This window comes from Aquarana catesbeiana, linkage group LG09 (assembly GCF_042186555.1).
Source record: "Aquarana catesbeiana isolate 2022-GZ linkage group LG09, ASM4218655v1, whole genome shotgun sequence".
NCBI classification, from domain to species: domain Eukaryota; kingdom Metazoa; phylum Chordata; class Amphibia; order Anura; family Ranidae; genus Aquarana; species Aquarana catesbeiana.
Genome location: NC_133332.1, coordinates 305,242,238 through 305,258,585, shown reverse-complemented (window position 1 = coordinate 305,258,585; position 16,348 = coordinate 305,242,238). Strand labels below are relative to the sequence as shown.

The following is a 16,348-nucleotide window of genomic DNA, read 5'->3' as shown; positions in this document are numbered from 1 at the left end:
AGTAGATTTTTATTATATTATATTTTTGTGTCATTAATTATTTTGCACTGGGAGGAGTAGAGCGCCTCCTATTTTTTCTTATATGTCTGTAAGAGGGATCGTTTGAGTGCACGAACATCTGAGATCAAATATTGTTTATATGGTATATGCATAGGTACATGGTCCAATATCTATACCTAGAATTCAGCTGTATACAAAGACCTGTCACCCATTTGCTAAGGATTCACACCCAGTCCCTTGCTTCCACCCCCATTGAGAAGCCTTGGTTGACATTGTTTGCCCATAGCTCCTGGCTCCTAAAATCTCTGTGATTTTGTCCAGACCTGATTATGGCTATCATTACTTGCCTTAGAATTTTGTTTGTGCTGTGTTATTCTGGCTGTCACAGCAATAGATCCATAGGTATTTTATACGCAAGTGATTTATTGCGGCTTCCTGTGCAACAAGACCTGGAGCTGTTTATTCGTTGTCAAGCCAATGTCCTCTTCCTCACACCCCGAGGATATTGGCTCACTCTGGAACACGTGATCTGTCAGGAATCTTGAACATTTTTATTCATCCACGACTGACTCAACCTGCCAGGTCTGCCGGCCATAGTGTGACATTACCGAACAGATACCGCCATTGATGCGTACATCATATTACAAGCTGTGGCTTTCCAGCTGCTGCAGAACTACAAATCCCAGCATGTCTGGCCACAACTGGATATATATTTTGGTTACAGAGAGTCAAACAGAACTCCAGCCAAAACCCGTTTTTCTATTTTTGCATAGTGCAGAGAGTTTAGAACCCCAGTAAAGTTTGTGTTTCTGTTTGTGTCACCCTCTTTATTTGTCACCAGGACAGAGAGCGAGAGGAAATCCAAAATGTCATTTTTGTCACCAGAACAGAAGCTGAGTGGATATACACTATATTACCAAAAGTATTGGGACAACTGCCTTTACATGCACAATGAACTTTAACCACTTGCCGACCGCTGCACACCGATATACATCGGCACAATGGCAGCAGGGGGCAAATAGGCATACCTGTACGTCCCCTTTAAGAGGCGGGGCTGCCTCGATGTCTGCCGGTCTCCCGGCGATCGTGTCACGGAGCCGCAGAACGGGGAAGTGCCTATGTAAACAAGGCATTTCCTCATTCTGCCTTGTGTCATGACAGAGATCACTGCTTCCTGTCATCGGGAGCAGTGATCGCTGTCATGTCAGTGGTAGCCCACCCCCACCCCCCACAGTTAGAATCACTCCCTAGGACACACTTAACCCCTTCATCACCCCCTAGTGGTTACCCCTTCCCTGCCAGTGTCATTTACACAGTAATCAGTGCATTTTGATAGCACTGATCGCTGTATAAATGACAATGGTCCCAAAATAGTGTCAAAAGTGTCCGATGTGTCCGCCATAATGTCGCAGTCACGATAAAAATCGCAGATCGCCGCCATTACTAATAAAAAAATTAATAATAAAAATGCCATAAAAATATCCCCTATTTTGTAGACGCTATAACTTTTGCGCAAACCAATCAATATACGCTTATTGCGATTTTTTTTACCAAAATTATGTAGAAGAATACATATCGGCCTAAACTGAGGAAAAAAGAATAGTTTTTTATATATTTATTATAGCAAAAAGTAAAAAATATTGCGTTTTTTTCAAAAGTGTCGCTCTTTTTTGTTTATAGCGCAAAAAAATAAAAACCATAGAGGTGATCAAATACCACCAAAAGAAAGCTCTATTTGTGGGAAAAAAATTTTGTTTGGGTGCAACATCACACGACTGCACAATTGTCAGTTAAAGCGACGCAGTGCCGAATCGCAAAAAGTGATCTGGTCAGGAAGGGGGTAAAATCTTCCGAGGATGAAGCAGTTAATGGCATCCTAGTTTTGGTCCGTAGGGTTCAATATTGAGTTGGCCCACCCTTTGCAGATATAACAGCTTCAACTCTTCTGGGAAGGCTGTCCACAAGGTTAGGAGTGTGTCTATGGGAATGTTCGACCATTCTTCCAGAAGCACATTTGTGAGGTCAGGCACTGATGTGGATGAGAAGGCCTGGCTTGCAGTCTCCGCTCTAATTCATCTCAAAGGTGTTCTATCGGATTGAGGTCAGGGCTCTGTGCAGGCCAGTCAAGTTCCTCCACCCCAAACCCACTCATCCATGTCTTTATGGACCTTGCTTTGTGCACTGGTGCACAGTCATGGTGGAACAGGAAGAGGCCATCCCAAACTGTTCCCACAAAGTTGGGAGCATGAAATTGTCCAAACACCTTTGAGATGAATTAGAGCGGAGACTGCGAGTCAGGCCTTCTCGTCCAACATCAGTGCTTGACCTCACAAATGCACTTCTGTAAGAATGGTCAAACATTCCCATAGACACACTCCTAAACCTTGTGGACAGCCTTCCCAGAAGAGTTGAATCTTTTAAAGCTGCAAAAGGTGGACCAACTCAATATTGAACCCTACGGATGAAGACTGGGATGCCATTAAAGTTCATGTGCGTGTAAATTCAGGCGTATCAATATAGTGTATTTTAATGGTGACACTGGTTGCTTTCAAAATAGTTTCCTCTTGCTTTGTATTGATTTCCTGCCATGTCTTTGGGAGGGCTTCCCCTCTCTCTGCAGGAGATGAGGGGAAATGTCCACAATGGGGACACAACAACAAGAACTTGCCAGGATTTCTTTTAAACTCAGTCAAATGCTAAAATTACTGTAGCGCCCTGTTGTTTAGGCAGGGTTGCTCCTCATAAATATACTTGCCAGGAGTAGTTATCCTGGTTGATTGCTAGAGATCTATTGATTTCTCCCTAAGTTTGGCCTTGTTGCACTTTTCTCTTCTACCACTAGGTGGCTGGGTACTTGGTGGTACTAGATACGAGAAGAGAAACGCAAGGTCAAGTTATGGGTATATGGGGTATCTCAGCCAATGGGCAGGGGTTTCCTTGAATCCATTGGCCTGCTTAAAGAGTCTATATATTCGGGTGGAGTCGGGTGATCTGTGTTCTGTACCACCTGGATGGCTGTCTGGGTGGGCGTGTGTCATATTGCCCAGGCTGCTAGGCCGGAGATTGGGCATATCCCGGGCACATCTGGCTGCTAGGCTGTCTGAGGGCCTATCCAGAAGCAAGAGAGCAGCGCAGTGAAGGGATTGCGGCTTGCAGTCCAACCAAAAGTGACAGTTCTGTCGGCCGGAGAACCTGTCATGGTCGGAGGTAGAGGGGAAGCTGTCGCCAGTAAGGGACTATCCACCTTATTACCAGGGACTACAGTGAGTAACTGAAGCAAGTACCAGAGCAGACTTCTCACCAGCCGGGGACGGTGAAGAAGTGGGAAAACTTCAGCAAATGCCAAGTCAGGGACCCAGCTGGACAGCAGAGGTGACACTTGTGGAGCATCAGTGAGTGCCAAGCCAGGGACCTAACATGTCAGCTGGGGTGAAGCTTAAGGGTATCTGTGAGTGCCAAGCCAGGGACCCAGCAGGGAAGCCGGGGTGACGCTTGAGGAAGATACTGAGTGCTAAAGTGGAAGAGCTCAGGGGATCCAGTGGCTAGTGGATCTGAAGTCTAGTGAAAGGCTGGAAGCTCGTTAAATGAAGACCCACAGTGAGTGAGTGTGGGGGGAAGCTGAGAACTGTTCGTGTTGCAAATAGTTGAATACAATTGTCGTTAGTAACAGCTACAAGATTGTTGCCATAGGAGACAGTCCTACCTACAACTGGGGATGGTGAAGAATTAGGACACTTCAGTGGGAATTAAGCCAGGGACCCAGCCAGCGGAGGTGACGTTTGCAAAGCAGACTTGTGTGTTAAGCTAGGGACCGAGCAGGCCAGCATGGGTGAAGCTTGAGAGGTATCTAGAGTTCCAAGCCAGGGACCCAGCAGAGGAGCGGAGGTGACACTTGAGGAAGATACCGCCGTAAAGTTTGAAGGAGCCTAAGGGATTCAGTGACAGTGAATCAGTGGCAGAGTATGCTGACTGGTGGAGTGGGCATAAGCTCTGCATATCCCTCCTAATGCACCTGTTCAAGTGTGTAGCATACGGCACCACGTACTCGGAAGGGACTCCACATAACACTGCACACAAGTGATTCATTTTTGAGTGGGAGGACTGCCTTAATGTTTGAATCTTCACATGACCACAGCCCTTGTTGGGTCCTGGCAGTCAGTGTGCCCTCAGGCAAGGTGTAAACCCGATGTTACAACACATGATCCTTCCAGTCTCTTTTTTTGTAAATTACTTTTTTTAATAAATTTTATGACATATAAACAAACAGTCCGCAAAAGCGGGAACAACCACTGGATTACAGAGTAAAAACATTCCAGTGTAGAACAAGTAAGGGCTTAGAAAAGCAACAAAAGAAAAAGAACCCCCCTCCAAAACCAAACCCACAACAAAATCAAAAAGGGTAATAACCCAGCCCTGGTGTAATCTTGCCTAGACAGTTATGCCCACTACATTGCTCTCCAGCCGGAGGTGTGATTTATAGCGATTCCGTGCGGTGACTCTCTGCTCTATCTTACAGGAGAATATCTATTTATGCGGTTCTTTCCTCCCTGAACCCCTCAGTTCCCTTGCCAGGAGAAGCAGTAACCTCTATGTACTTACAGAAGCCGCCCATTGAACAAAAAAAATTTTAACATTAGTCTCTGGTTGGTCTGCACTCCTCTAGTACTCCAAAAAAGAGAAAAAAAAATTATGAAAGAAAAACACTTATCCTTCATGACTCAGCAGCGAACACCAAGGTCAGTGAATATATGTGATAATGTAGTTAGTCCGAGACTGTGTCCACTGTATCCACCCACCCCAGACCTTATCAAACTTGGTTAGAGCCCCTCTGCTCAAGTAGATAGCTTTATAATATGGTACTGCTTTGTTGACCAGAGACTTCCAGGCCTCCAATGTTGGAGTAGACGAGCTCTTCCACGATAGGACAATTTGTTTTTAAGCATAAAAAAATAATAGGGTTAGAAGAGTCCGTATAGCCCTAGTAGTGGCCAAAGGTTCAATCATACTTCAATAGACAGTGGGATTGAAACAGAGGTGACTGATCTAATGAATTTTGTTATAGCTTGCCAGTATGTTTTAATATGGGGGCAGTCCCAAAATATGTGCATAAAGTTCGCCATAGGCGTTGAACATCTCCAACATAAAAACTGTTGGTTCCCAAACATTTCCGCTAATCTAGCCGGGGTGAGGTATGTTCTATGTAGGAATTTGTAATGAATTAACCGATCTCTGGTTGAGACTAAATATTGAAATGCTGTCACCCACATGTCGTCCCAGTCATCCCTGTCTAACCCCTCCGCCTCCCAGGCAAGTCTGCAAGGTTCTATTAATCTAACGGTTTCCTGCAAAAGATCCTTATATAGGCTAGAGACTGGTTTAACTAAGGAGTCACTGCGTGTCATTAATTCTAAGTCACTAGGATCAAGGCTCAGTGGTTCCCTGCCAAATTGAGAGTAAAAAGCATGTCGCAGTTGGATGTATCTGAAGAAGTGTGAGTTGGGTAGGGTGAGGCGCTCCTTGAGTTCATTAAATGACATTAGGGAGGCATTTAGTACAATATGCTGTAAAATTTTGACCCCATAGTTAGTCCAGACAACGGGGTCTGGGTAATCATAAAAGTGCATCAAATTGGGATTTCTCCACAGTGGTAAATTGGGGGGGGAACGTGTTGGCACTAGTTGACCGCAATCCCTGAGTCACATTCCATGCCCTTATTAAAGAGCGCATGGAGGGAGTCAGGGAATATGGGGACTTCAAACCTCTGTAGACCAAGTGTGAGAGCACCTCATAGCAGCCCACACAGGCCGCCTCCAGGGACACCGAGGCGTCATCTGGGGGAGAAGTCAGCCAGCGGTGAGCTACTGTCAGTTGGCCAGCTAGGAAATATTTGTAAAAGCTAGGTACCGCAAGACCCCCTTCTCCCCATGGCTGCTGAAGTATGGTCAATTTCAGGCAGGGAGGTCTCCCCTGCACAGAAAGGAGGAGAGCATACTGTCTATTGACTTGAAAAGAGATTTTGGGATCCACACAGGGGAATTTCTAAGGACATTCAGTAGCAAGGGCAGAATTTTCATTTTGATCAGGTTTATCTTTCCTATGAGGGACAGTGGAAGGTTTTTCCAGGCATGGAACTTTTTAGATAGGATGCCAAGTAAAGGGGAGACATTAAGGTTGATGAAGTCAGTCACCGAGTTTGTGATTAGAAGTCCCAGATATTTAATCTGCCTCACCCACTGTAAGGGATTATCGGGATCAGCTTGTCCAGGTACAGGATGGGACCGCAAGGGGAGTATTTTAGACTTGATCCAATTAACTTTAAGGCCAGAGACCCCCGAGAATTTGCCTAATAGCAACAGTGCTGCCTGCAGAGATGGTCCAGTATCCTTGAGAAATAACACTAGATCGTCTGCATAAAGGGCCGTGGTTTCGGTCAGGGTGCCCACAGTAATACCCTGTATCTGCGGAGAAGAACACAGCACGATTGCAAGGGGTTCCATATTTAATGCAAAAAGTCCCGGTGAGAGCGGGCACCCCTGTCTGGTGCCCCTGGGCACCGGAAAGGCATCTGACACCCTGCCATTAAGACGGAGCGCTGCAACTGGATGGTCGTACAGCAGCGATATCCACTGAAGAAAGGTGGGGCCAAACCCCATGCGGTACAATACTTCTGTCATGTACCCCCAATCAATGGATTTAAATACCTTTTCCAGATCAAAGAACACCAGGGCCCCCCCGATGAGTCCCCATTCTCTAACTGAGTATGTGTATATACCCTCCGGATATTGATATCTGTGGCTTTTTTAGGATCCTTCCAGTCTCTTGGTGTAGCTCAGAAGAACCCACTGTGTGAGGGTAGGTCTCCTGCGTGACCCTTACACTTGGTGTCCAATGAGTTAATGAGGAGCACAGAAAGGAGAGATTACCTGTCCTTCACATGATGTGAACCCTACCCTTACACATATTATACAATTTTCTTTCCTTCAACCACGGGTTGAATACCCCATCAACACAGTCACTGTGGATGGGGAATCCTTCCTGCTGCACTGTATTCTGACAGCAGGAGGTTTCCCTTCAGAATACAATCTTTACTGCTGACAGCTATAGTTCGATATATCAACTTCAATACAACCAGTCTGCCCATAGATGGATTAAAATTTGTCATCACTCAAGCTCACTGGGCCCCCTCTCTTTGTTTATTGTCTCTCTGCTGGATAATAGTGATTCAGTGACTTATAATCCCCTGCTTCCCAAAAGATGTTACATCTCTGACCTACTTAAAACACATTTATTTATTTTTCTTAAAAATATGGAAAGCTTCAAGAATTTGCATGTCATCCTTGCGCAGGTAAAACACTAATTTAAAGAGGAACTTCACCTCAATGATACTCTCCTCCTGCAGTTCCTCCGCTCCTCTTCTGCACCACCATCTTTAGATGTGTCGCAGCTCGCTGCCAGGTCCGCGTGTCTGAATACATGCAGGGGATTGTTGTGCATGTGCACACATGCCGCTGGTTTCTGGGACCTTGTAGAGCATGTGTGCAATCATGGGAATCCCCCACGCATTTGCAGACATACTGCAGGTCCTTACCCATTTCCAAATACCTGGCAGAGAGCAGCGTCCTGTCTGTGCATGCGTAGAATCTGTCAGTGAGCATGCCTCCTCCGATAGGTGACATGAACATCCCAGGAGGCAGTGGGGGTCCCTATATTATTTTCACCGAGACGAGGAAGCAACACAATCTCATCTCAGTGATATGTCCCACATGAGTGATTACTTCACTTACAAGTATTCTCTTTGTGCACTGTCCAATCTTTTCCAACCTTGAGGCTTTTCTGTTAAAGTATTTTCTGCCTGGTATTCTGTTTGCCCCAATCAAATCTATAATTCAGAACACCATCATGCCTGTTTTAATCATCAAAGAATGTAGATAAAAGTATGATAAACTTTATGGTTGCAATATGCATGGGTACTAGTGCCCAGACAGTTCTAACACAAAGCTAACTCTCCGGTTTTTGGGCTACTTTAATATAATGTTGTGACCTATAGCACCCAATTGGATTACTGGTCACTGGTTAGTAGGGATTCCTGTAATTTGAACACCTATCTCCTGTACTATATAGACCAGGAGTCTCCAAACTTTTCAAACAAAGGTCCAGTTTAATGTCCTTCAGAATTTGGGGGAAGCTGGATTGTGGCCGGTGGGGGTAGAAAATGTCCCTGAGAAGCATGGCCTTAGGCTTGGTGATCAGTAGGAGGAGGAATAGTGTCCTATCATTGGTATCAGTGGGAGGAATTGTGCCCCATCATTGGTATCAGTGGGAGGAATAGTGCCCTATCATTGGTATCAGTGGAAGAAATAGTTCCCCATTGTTGGTGTCATTGGGAGGAATAGTGCCCCATCATTGGTAACAGTGAGAAGCATAGTACACCATCATTGGTATTAGTGGAAGGAATAGTAGCCCATCATTGGTATTAGTTGGAGGAATAGTAGCCCATCATTGGTATTAGTGGGAAGAATAGTACACCATCATTGGATGAGTGGAAGAAATTCAGGAATTATGCCCCACTGTTGGTGTCAGTGGGAGGAATAGTGCCTTAAATCATTGTGAGAATAATGCACCAAGGGCTGTATTAAGGCTGGCAAAGAGCTGGCTACATCCGACCCTCAGGCCACAGTTTGGAGACGACGGGTATAGAGGCATGTAAGGTACATCTAGTCTTTTGTACTGTTGGTTAAATGCTTAGGCTACCATTATAAACACACATGGATATATCATCAGCATATGGGCTGTTTTATAATGCATCTCATCATTATTCCTCATGGAATTAGAACATGGATAATCACATCTGTTGAGAAAATGTTCTGCAATAAAATCTGAGCAGGAATTTTTTGTTCCCTTAAAAAAGTTGTTAACTTGTCTGTTTACTTGGAACAGCGGGTGTTTTCCATCACTCAAATTTGCTTTTGGATATGCAAGAAGCTTTTAGTGTCAGGAAGGCTAGAAGATACCTTTTAACAGTTCTGTTGGGAAGATATTTCTAGATTGTTTACTCGACACATTCAATTATGATCCAATTGGGTGCAGAGTTTATGTAGACTAAGGACAGGATGTAAAGCTGACCCTACATGATACAAACTGTAGAAGCTTGTTTAGCTAAAAGTTATGCACTGTAAGGGCCTGGTTGACAGTATAAAAAATGATCGGACTCTTTAGGTATTCCCTATTCACTTGACATAACTTTGGTAACTGTAAAGAAAATTGTGCAAAGATTGTTCAATCTTATTGTAATGTGTATGGACATCTTGATATATATAGGTGGTTCATTTTGAAAGGTGTGTTTTGTGACTGTCCATGGTGCTTGAATGTGTACACGTTATGGCCAAAGGCTTGTGGTAAACTGACTATCACACCTTCAAAAGGTTGTTGGACATCCCATTTCAAAATTGTGGTTATTAATATGGAGTTGTCCCCCCTCACCCCCCCCCCCCCCCCGCCACCACCACCACCACCACCAACCACTACCCTTTGCGACCATAACATTTTCCACTCTTCTGAGAGGGCTTTCCGCAAGATTTAGGTGTATATCTGTGGAAATTTGAGCCTATTTAGCCAAAGGAACATTTGTGAGGTCAGGTACTGGTGTTGGATAAAAAGACTTTGCTTGCATTTAGCATTTCAATTCATTCCAAAAGTGTTCAGTAGGGTTAAGGTCAGGGCTCTGTGCAACCACTTGAGTTTCTTCACATCAAACTATGTCTTTATGGAGCTTGCTTTGTGCACAGGGGCACAGTCATGTTGGATCAGAAAAGGGCCTTCATCAAATTATTGGCAGATGTTTGGAAGTGCACATTTGTCTAAAGTGTCTTTGTATGCTAATTATTAATAGTACTATTCACTGTAAGCACCTTACTTGGTGCTGGATTGATAGGGGGCAAAAGGGGTAACTGCCCTGGGCTCCCAAACAGAAGGGGCCCCCTCTATACAAAAATAATATGAAACAATATAAAAAATGATATAAAATAATTAAAAGAACAATAATAAAATACTATAACGTATACAATAATAAAAAATATTTTTTTTATTAAGTTTATCTTAGGAAGCAATCTTTGATGACCATCATCTGTAAAAGTTTTTAGTTTGGTATATTGTATAATTTAAAAAAAAACACATTTTGGCAGCTCAAGCAAACCACACATTGAATCCTATGACTGCGTGTGTGTATGTGCACGCATGACCTCAGAATGATGTTGTGTCATGCATTTTAAAAAGGTATTTCTCAATGGAAACCAATAATTTGCTGGTAGAGGTGGGCTTTAAAGTGCTGTCCCTTTGGTACTTGGTACCTGAACACCTCTCCAAAATGTACCTGGATTCTTTCTCACTCTGTTTTTGGGGCTGTGGCCAAGTGGGTTTGATCTTTCTCACATGGTGAAAATTTTGATTAATTTGCAGTGCCTGTAGGTGGCGATAGGACACCCATAATATTAATATGCCACGTCCCAAAACATATGGAGGTGTAAAGATTTGGAAAAATTGACTTTAGGGGCACATATAAAAAATTTTTTTTTTAAATGTACATATACAACAGTAACACAAGTTACAAGTACATAAAATACATTGACATAAAAATAGAACTAAATGTGGTTACCCTGGAGATTAAAACGGATAATACTCCCTGTGTGACAGTATTGAAGTATCGAAGACAGTATCGAAGTACTTCAGGAGCTTCTTCAGGAGCTTGAATATTTCTATTGAGCGCAATAATTTTTAATAACAGTATATAATACAGCAAAACTAGTAAATATAAAGGTGAATGTATCTGCATAGACACATTCACTGTACAGTGACTATATATCTAAAACTCACTTGCGCCATGGACACCAGAGCCAGATAGCAACCCCCCCCCATCTTCATTGTGGACTATAACCTGTGTCCATGTATGTCAAATGTTGTTGTGCCTCTTATGGTCTGTGCCTTTTTATGGAAATTACCAATAAAAATTTTGAAACAGAGCAGGTAAACAAACTCTGTGTATGAGGGGCCTCCCGAACCTGAAGTGCCACGGTGCCCCTAAGTCTAAATCTGGCCCTGACCTTACTTTTGGAGTATTATCCATGTACTTTTTGCCATATAGTATGTGTTTTAGGCCCTAGAGCTTCCAGGCACTCCTACACATGTTCCTATATCATTACAAAAACTGAAGAGGTTTCAAAAGCTCCGATCTGCCAAACATGCCTTTTCTTGTATCTTCACATATAGCTGGGGACCTATATCCATAAAATATTTACCGCTGGGTAAGTCCTACTGTCTTACATCCTGGCACACAGCAGTGCCCCGAGCTCTGAACTCCACGCAAGTCTCTACTTTAAAGCTGGAGACTAAAATACAAGATGATGAGGTGATTAGCGATAGGGTGACTAGAATACCAAAACCCAAGGTAAGTAAGTTGGCAAATCCAAATTGCAGCCTCATTACAACTAACAAGAAGAATATGGTATGCGACCAGACAAAATTACGAGGCTTGTATACCAGTGCTAGAAGTCTGGCTAACAAGATGGGAGAACTGGAGCTGCTAATTTATGAGGAGGGTCTCGATTTTGTGGGAATTTCAGAGACTTGGTTTGACAGCTCTCATGCTTGGCTGGCAACCATTCAGGGGTATTCCCTATATCACAGAGATAGAGAGGGTAAAAAAGGGGGAGAGGTATGCCTGTATATTAGAAATAATGTAGAAGTGAATGTGAGGGACCATATCACTAATGGAGCTAGGGAGAAGGTGGAATCCCTGTGGGTGGAGCTCCAAAGGGAGGAATCTAAGGGGAGAGTATTGCTGTGTATGCTATAGGCCCCCTAACCAGAGGGGGGAGGGGAAGGCGGACCTCCTAGCACAGCTTGAAATGGCGGCAAGAATGGGAAATTTGATTATAATGGGGGATTTTAATGATCCAAATATAGACTGGGCAGAAGGAACCGCACATTTGTCTAAGGCTCGCCATTTCCTAAATGTCTTGCAGGACAACTTCATGGGTCAGATGGTGAATGCACCAACAAGAAACAATGCATTACTAGACCTACTGATTACTAAGAATACAGGCCTGATTGCGGATGTAGAAATACGGGGCAACTTAGGAAACAGCGACCACAGGTCAATTAGTTTCAGTATATATCACAGAAATAGGAAACACAAGGGTAATACAAGGACAATGAATTTCAAAAGAGCCAATTTACCTAAACTGCGCTCTTTGCTAAATTACATTAAATGGGATAAAATCCTAAGAACAAAGAACATAGAGGAAAAATGGGCGTGCTTTAAGAGCATACTAAATAAAAGGTATTGGCCAGTGCATTCCAACAGGAAATAAGTTTAAAAGAGCTAAAAAAAATCCTGGGTGGCTAAACTCCAAAGTAAAAATGCATAAAAAAGCAAAAGAAAAGGCCTTCAAAAAAATACAAGGCTGAGGGGTCATTGTCAGAATTTCAACTTTACAAAGAATTCGGTAAGAAATGTAATGCCCCGTACACACGGTCGGATTTTCCAATGGAAAATGTGTGATAGGACCTTGTTGTCGGAAATTCCGACCATGTGTAGGCTCCATCACACATTTTCCATCGGATTTTCCGACACACAAAGTTTGAGAGCAGGCTATAAAATTTTCCGACAACAAAATCCGACAACAAATCCGACGCACAAAGTGCCACGCATGCTCAGAATAAATAAAGAGATGAAAGCTATTGGCTACTGCCCCGTTAAGAGTCCCGACATACGCATTTTACGTCACCGTGTTCAGAACGATTGGATTTTCCGACAACTTTGTGTGACCGTGTGTATGCAAGACAAATTTGAGCCAACATCCGTCGGAAAAAATCCTAGGATTTTGTTGTCGGAATGTCCGATCAATGTCCGACCGTGTGTACGGGGCATAAGAGTGCAATTAGGGCGGCTAAGATAGAACACGAAAGGCACATAGCGGAGGAGAGTAAAAAAAAAAACAAGAAATTCTTTAAGTATAAGAAATAGTAAGAAAGCAAGGCCAGAGCATATTGGCCCCATAAAGGATGACAAAGGGAATTTGGCTACAAAGGATAGAGAGAAGGCAAAGGTTTTGAATATATTCTTCTCCTCAGTCTTCACAAAGGAAACGGGGGGGTTACAGTAACCAAGACTGTAATTTTAATTTTCATAACGCGTCACAGGAAGCACCTTCATGGCTAACAGAAGACAGGGTCAGAAATAGACTTAAAAAACTTAACATAAATAAGTCACCGGGACCAGATGGCTTACACCCCAGGGTCCTTAAGGAACTCAGCCACGTGATAGCCAGACTTTTTCCTAATTTTTATGGACAGTTTACTGACTGGAATGGTGGCAGCTGATCAACAGAAGAGATAAATTGGAGAAATGCCAACGTGGCACCAATATTTAAAAAAGGACAGAGACATATTACTGGGAACTACAGGGCAGTTAGCCTAACATCAATAGTCTGCAAGTTATTGGAGGGGATGATAAGGGACTTTATACAAGATTTTAGTGATAAAAACTGTATCATTAGTAATCAGCATGGATTAATGAAGAATCGTTTTTGCCAGACCAATCTATTAACCTTCTATGAAGAAGTGAGCTGCCATCTAGATAAAGGAAGGCCTGTGGATGTGTTGTATCTGGGCTTTGCAAAGGCATTTGATACAGTTCCCCACAAGCGTTTGCTGTACAAACTGAGGTCTGTCGGCATGGACCATAGGTGAGTACCTGGATTGAAATCTGGCTACAGGGGTGCATCCAATGGGTGGTGATAAATGGTGAGTACTTGGAATGGTCTTCTGTGGAAAGTGGGGTCCACCAGGGATCTGTCCTGGGACCAATCCTGTTTAATTTATTCATAAACGATCTTGAGGATGGGATAATCAGCTCATTCTCAGTATTTGCGGACAATGCCAAGTTAAGCAGGGCAGTAACTTCTACGCAGGATGTGGAAACCTTGCAAGAGGACCTAAACAAAATAATGGGGTGGGCAACAACATGGCAAATGGGGTTTAATGTTGAAAATTGTAAGGTAATGCATTTGGGTGCCAAAAATATGAACGCAAGTTACTGGCTGGGGGGAGAACCTCTGGGTGAATCTAGGATGGAAAAGGACCTGGGGGTCCTAGTAGATGACAGGCTCAGCAATGGCAGTCAATGTCAGGCTGTTGCAAGCAAATCCAACAGAATATTAGCATGCATTAAAAAGGGGATTCACTTCAGAGATAAAATGATAATTCTCCCACTCTATAAGACTCTGGTCCGGCCACATCTTGAGTATGCTGTCCAGTTCTGGGCACCAGTCCTCAGGAAGGATGTGCTGGAACTGGAGAGAGTCCAGAGAAGGGCAACAAAGCTAATTAAGGGACTGGAGGACCTCAGCTATGGGGAAAGACTATAAGCAATGAAATTATTCTCTCTGGAGATAAGACGCTTGAGAGGGGATATGATATCAATGTACAAATACGGTACTTGCGACCCTAGCACAGGGAAAAAAACTATTTAGTGAAATGGAATTTAAAAAGACACACGGCCAATCACTAAAGTTGGATGATAAGCAGTTTAACCTTAAACTGTGTAGAGGGTTCTTTACTGTCAGAGCGGTAAGGATGTGGAATTCTCTTCCACGAGCAGTGGTATCAGCAGGGAGCATTGATAGTTTAAAATAAACTATTAGATGGGCACCTTAACGATCACAACATACAGGGTTATACGATGTACTAGTGACATAAACACATACACACATCATATGGACTGATGTCTTGTTTCAACCTCACCAACTGTGTAACTATGACAACACCACCAATTTTCTATTTTTCCAAACCAATGTTGCTAACTGGGAATGGCAGCCTGATTTTAAAAATACACAGACAGTGACCTTGTGACAGCCTAGCTTTCAGCCCAGTATAGAGGTCATGCTGAGCTTTGTGGTTTTCAAAAGAAAGCAGATCGCTTAGGCCTGCTGTAGATGGGCTATTGCTATAATTCACCAGCTGACCATAGGCGATCCCTGCTTGGCGTCTACAAGCGTCAAGGCTTTCCTATCGCTGGCATTTCTATGGCATTATCTGTTGCTTGCTTATCTGGTCAACATAGATTTAACCAGCTCCTGGACAAACCTGCATTGCAGTCCAGCCAGCAACCATTAGGTTAAGTGACTCAGCTGCTTGTAGATGCAGAATAGAAGTGCTGGTTGCCCTCCCTTTCCAAGACCTGCCTGGCTGTCCCTGTCTTGTGGGGAAGATCGCTATGGCTTCATGAAGCTGTGACTGCTGCAGGCGGAGGGGCTGTTCTGTGTGTCTGCCGCATACAGATGAGCCTGCAAGGATGAGGCTTCCCTGCTTGTTGTGGCACGCTCGTAGGGTGGGGTGAGGGAATCACAGCATTGCACATCTTGGAGGGAGAAGAGAAATTGGAAATGACACCTCCATGATGGTTGTAAGACGGTAGTGTCACCTGTTACTGCTACACTAAGGAGGGGGGGTTTGTTGTGGGGTGAAGATCTACAGGGAAAAACTGATGTGCCGAGCCTGGATCACAGCTGAACAGCCAAGGAAGGGAATTTGGGGGACCCCAACGACAGGACAGCCTGAGGATGGAGGTGAAGCCAGTGTTTACCCTTCAGAAAGCCTTGCTGCAGCCAGTGAGGATGTGTATGTTGGACATGCCGCTGTCTCTACAGGACCAGGAAGTGAGTAAACACTGGGCATTACAACTGGTGTCTTGTCTCATGGGTCACCATTGCATGGGGAAGGCAGGATTTAAAGTAACGGGAATAAAGAAGGCATATGGATGTCACTTTTGGCAATTAGATTCCGTTGTTTACTCTCAGATTCCAACAGGGGTCAGAAGCCGATTTGTTGCCAGGAGAGACACAGATGATTAATCTTCCAGATGCTTTGATCAATGAGACCAATCGTAATCACTGATTAAGATGTCTGAAATAAATATTGTCTGTATTACTTTAGAGGAACTAGTTCAATCAAAGCCTATACTGGAACAGCAGAATAAATGTCTGAATCTGATTGGTTGCTATGGGCAATACCAAAAGTACGACTGGAGAAAAGTGTGTTGTCCATAGCAACCGGCCATTTGTTGACTTCAGAAAATGACGGCTGGAATCTGGTTGCTAAGGGCAACATTTCTGTTCATTGTTATTTTAGTTGTAAATGATCTCTAAAGGCTGCTTTAAAGACCTGAAATCTGCCAGTATGGAAACGCGGGAGTTGTCATCGCTGACTTGTTTATAAAAGCTCAATCCCTGTAACTCTTATCCTTGCGTCACCAAACAAAACAAGCATGCGGCCATACTTCTTCAAGAGAGAT

The 16,348-nt window shown here is 43.6% G+C and overlaps 1 protein-coding gene across 2 annotated transcripts in view; it reads left to right on the top strand.

Moving 5' to 3' along the window:
- The window catches only part of RALGDS (ral guanine nucleotide dissociation stimulator), a 261,650-nt gene that overhangs the window by 65,151 nt on the left and 180,151 nt on the right, over positions 1–16,348 (top strand). Inside the window, exon 1 of one of the 2 annotated variants that reach the window (XM_073600561.1) lies at positions 15,374–15,713. The exons of the other annotated variant lie outside the window; for it this stretch is intronic. Within the exon in view, the coding sequence (XP_073456662.1) occupies positions 15,618–15,713 (96 nt within the window). The 5' untranslated portion in view covers positions 15,374–15,617. Of the gene's footprint in view, positions 1–15,373; positions 15,714–16,348 lie in introns of those variants that run through there. 2 annotated transcript variants of the gene reach the window in all.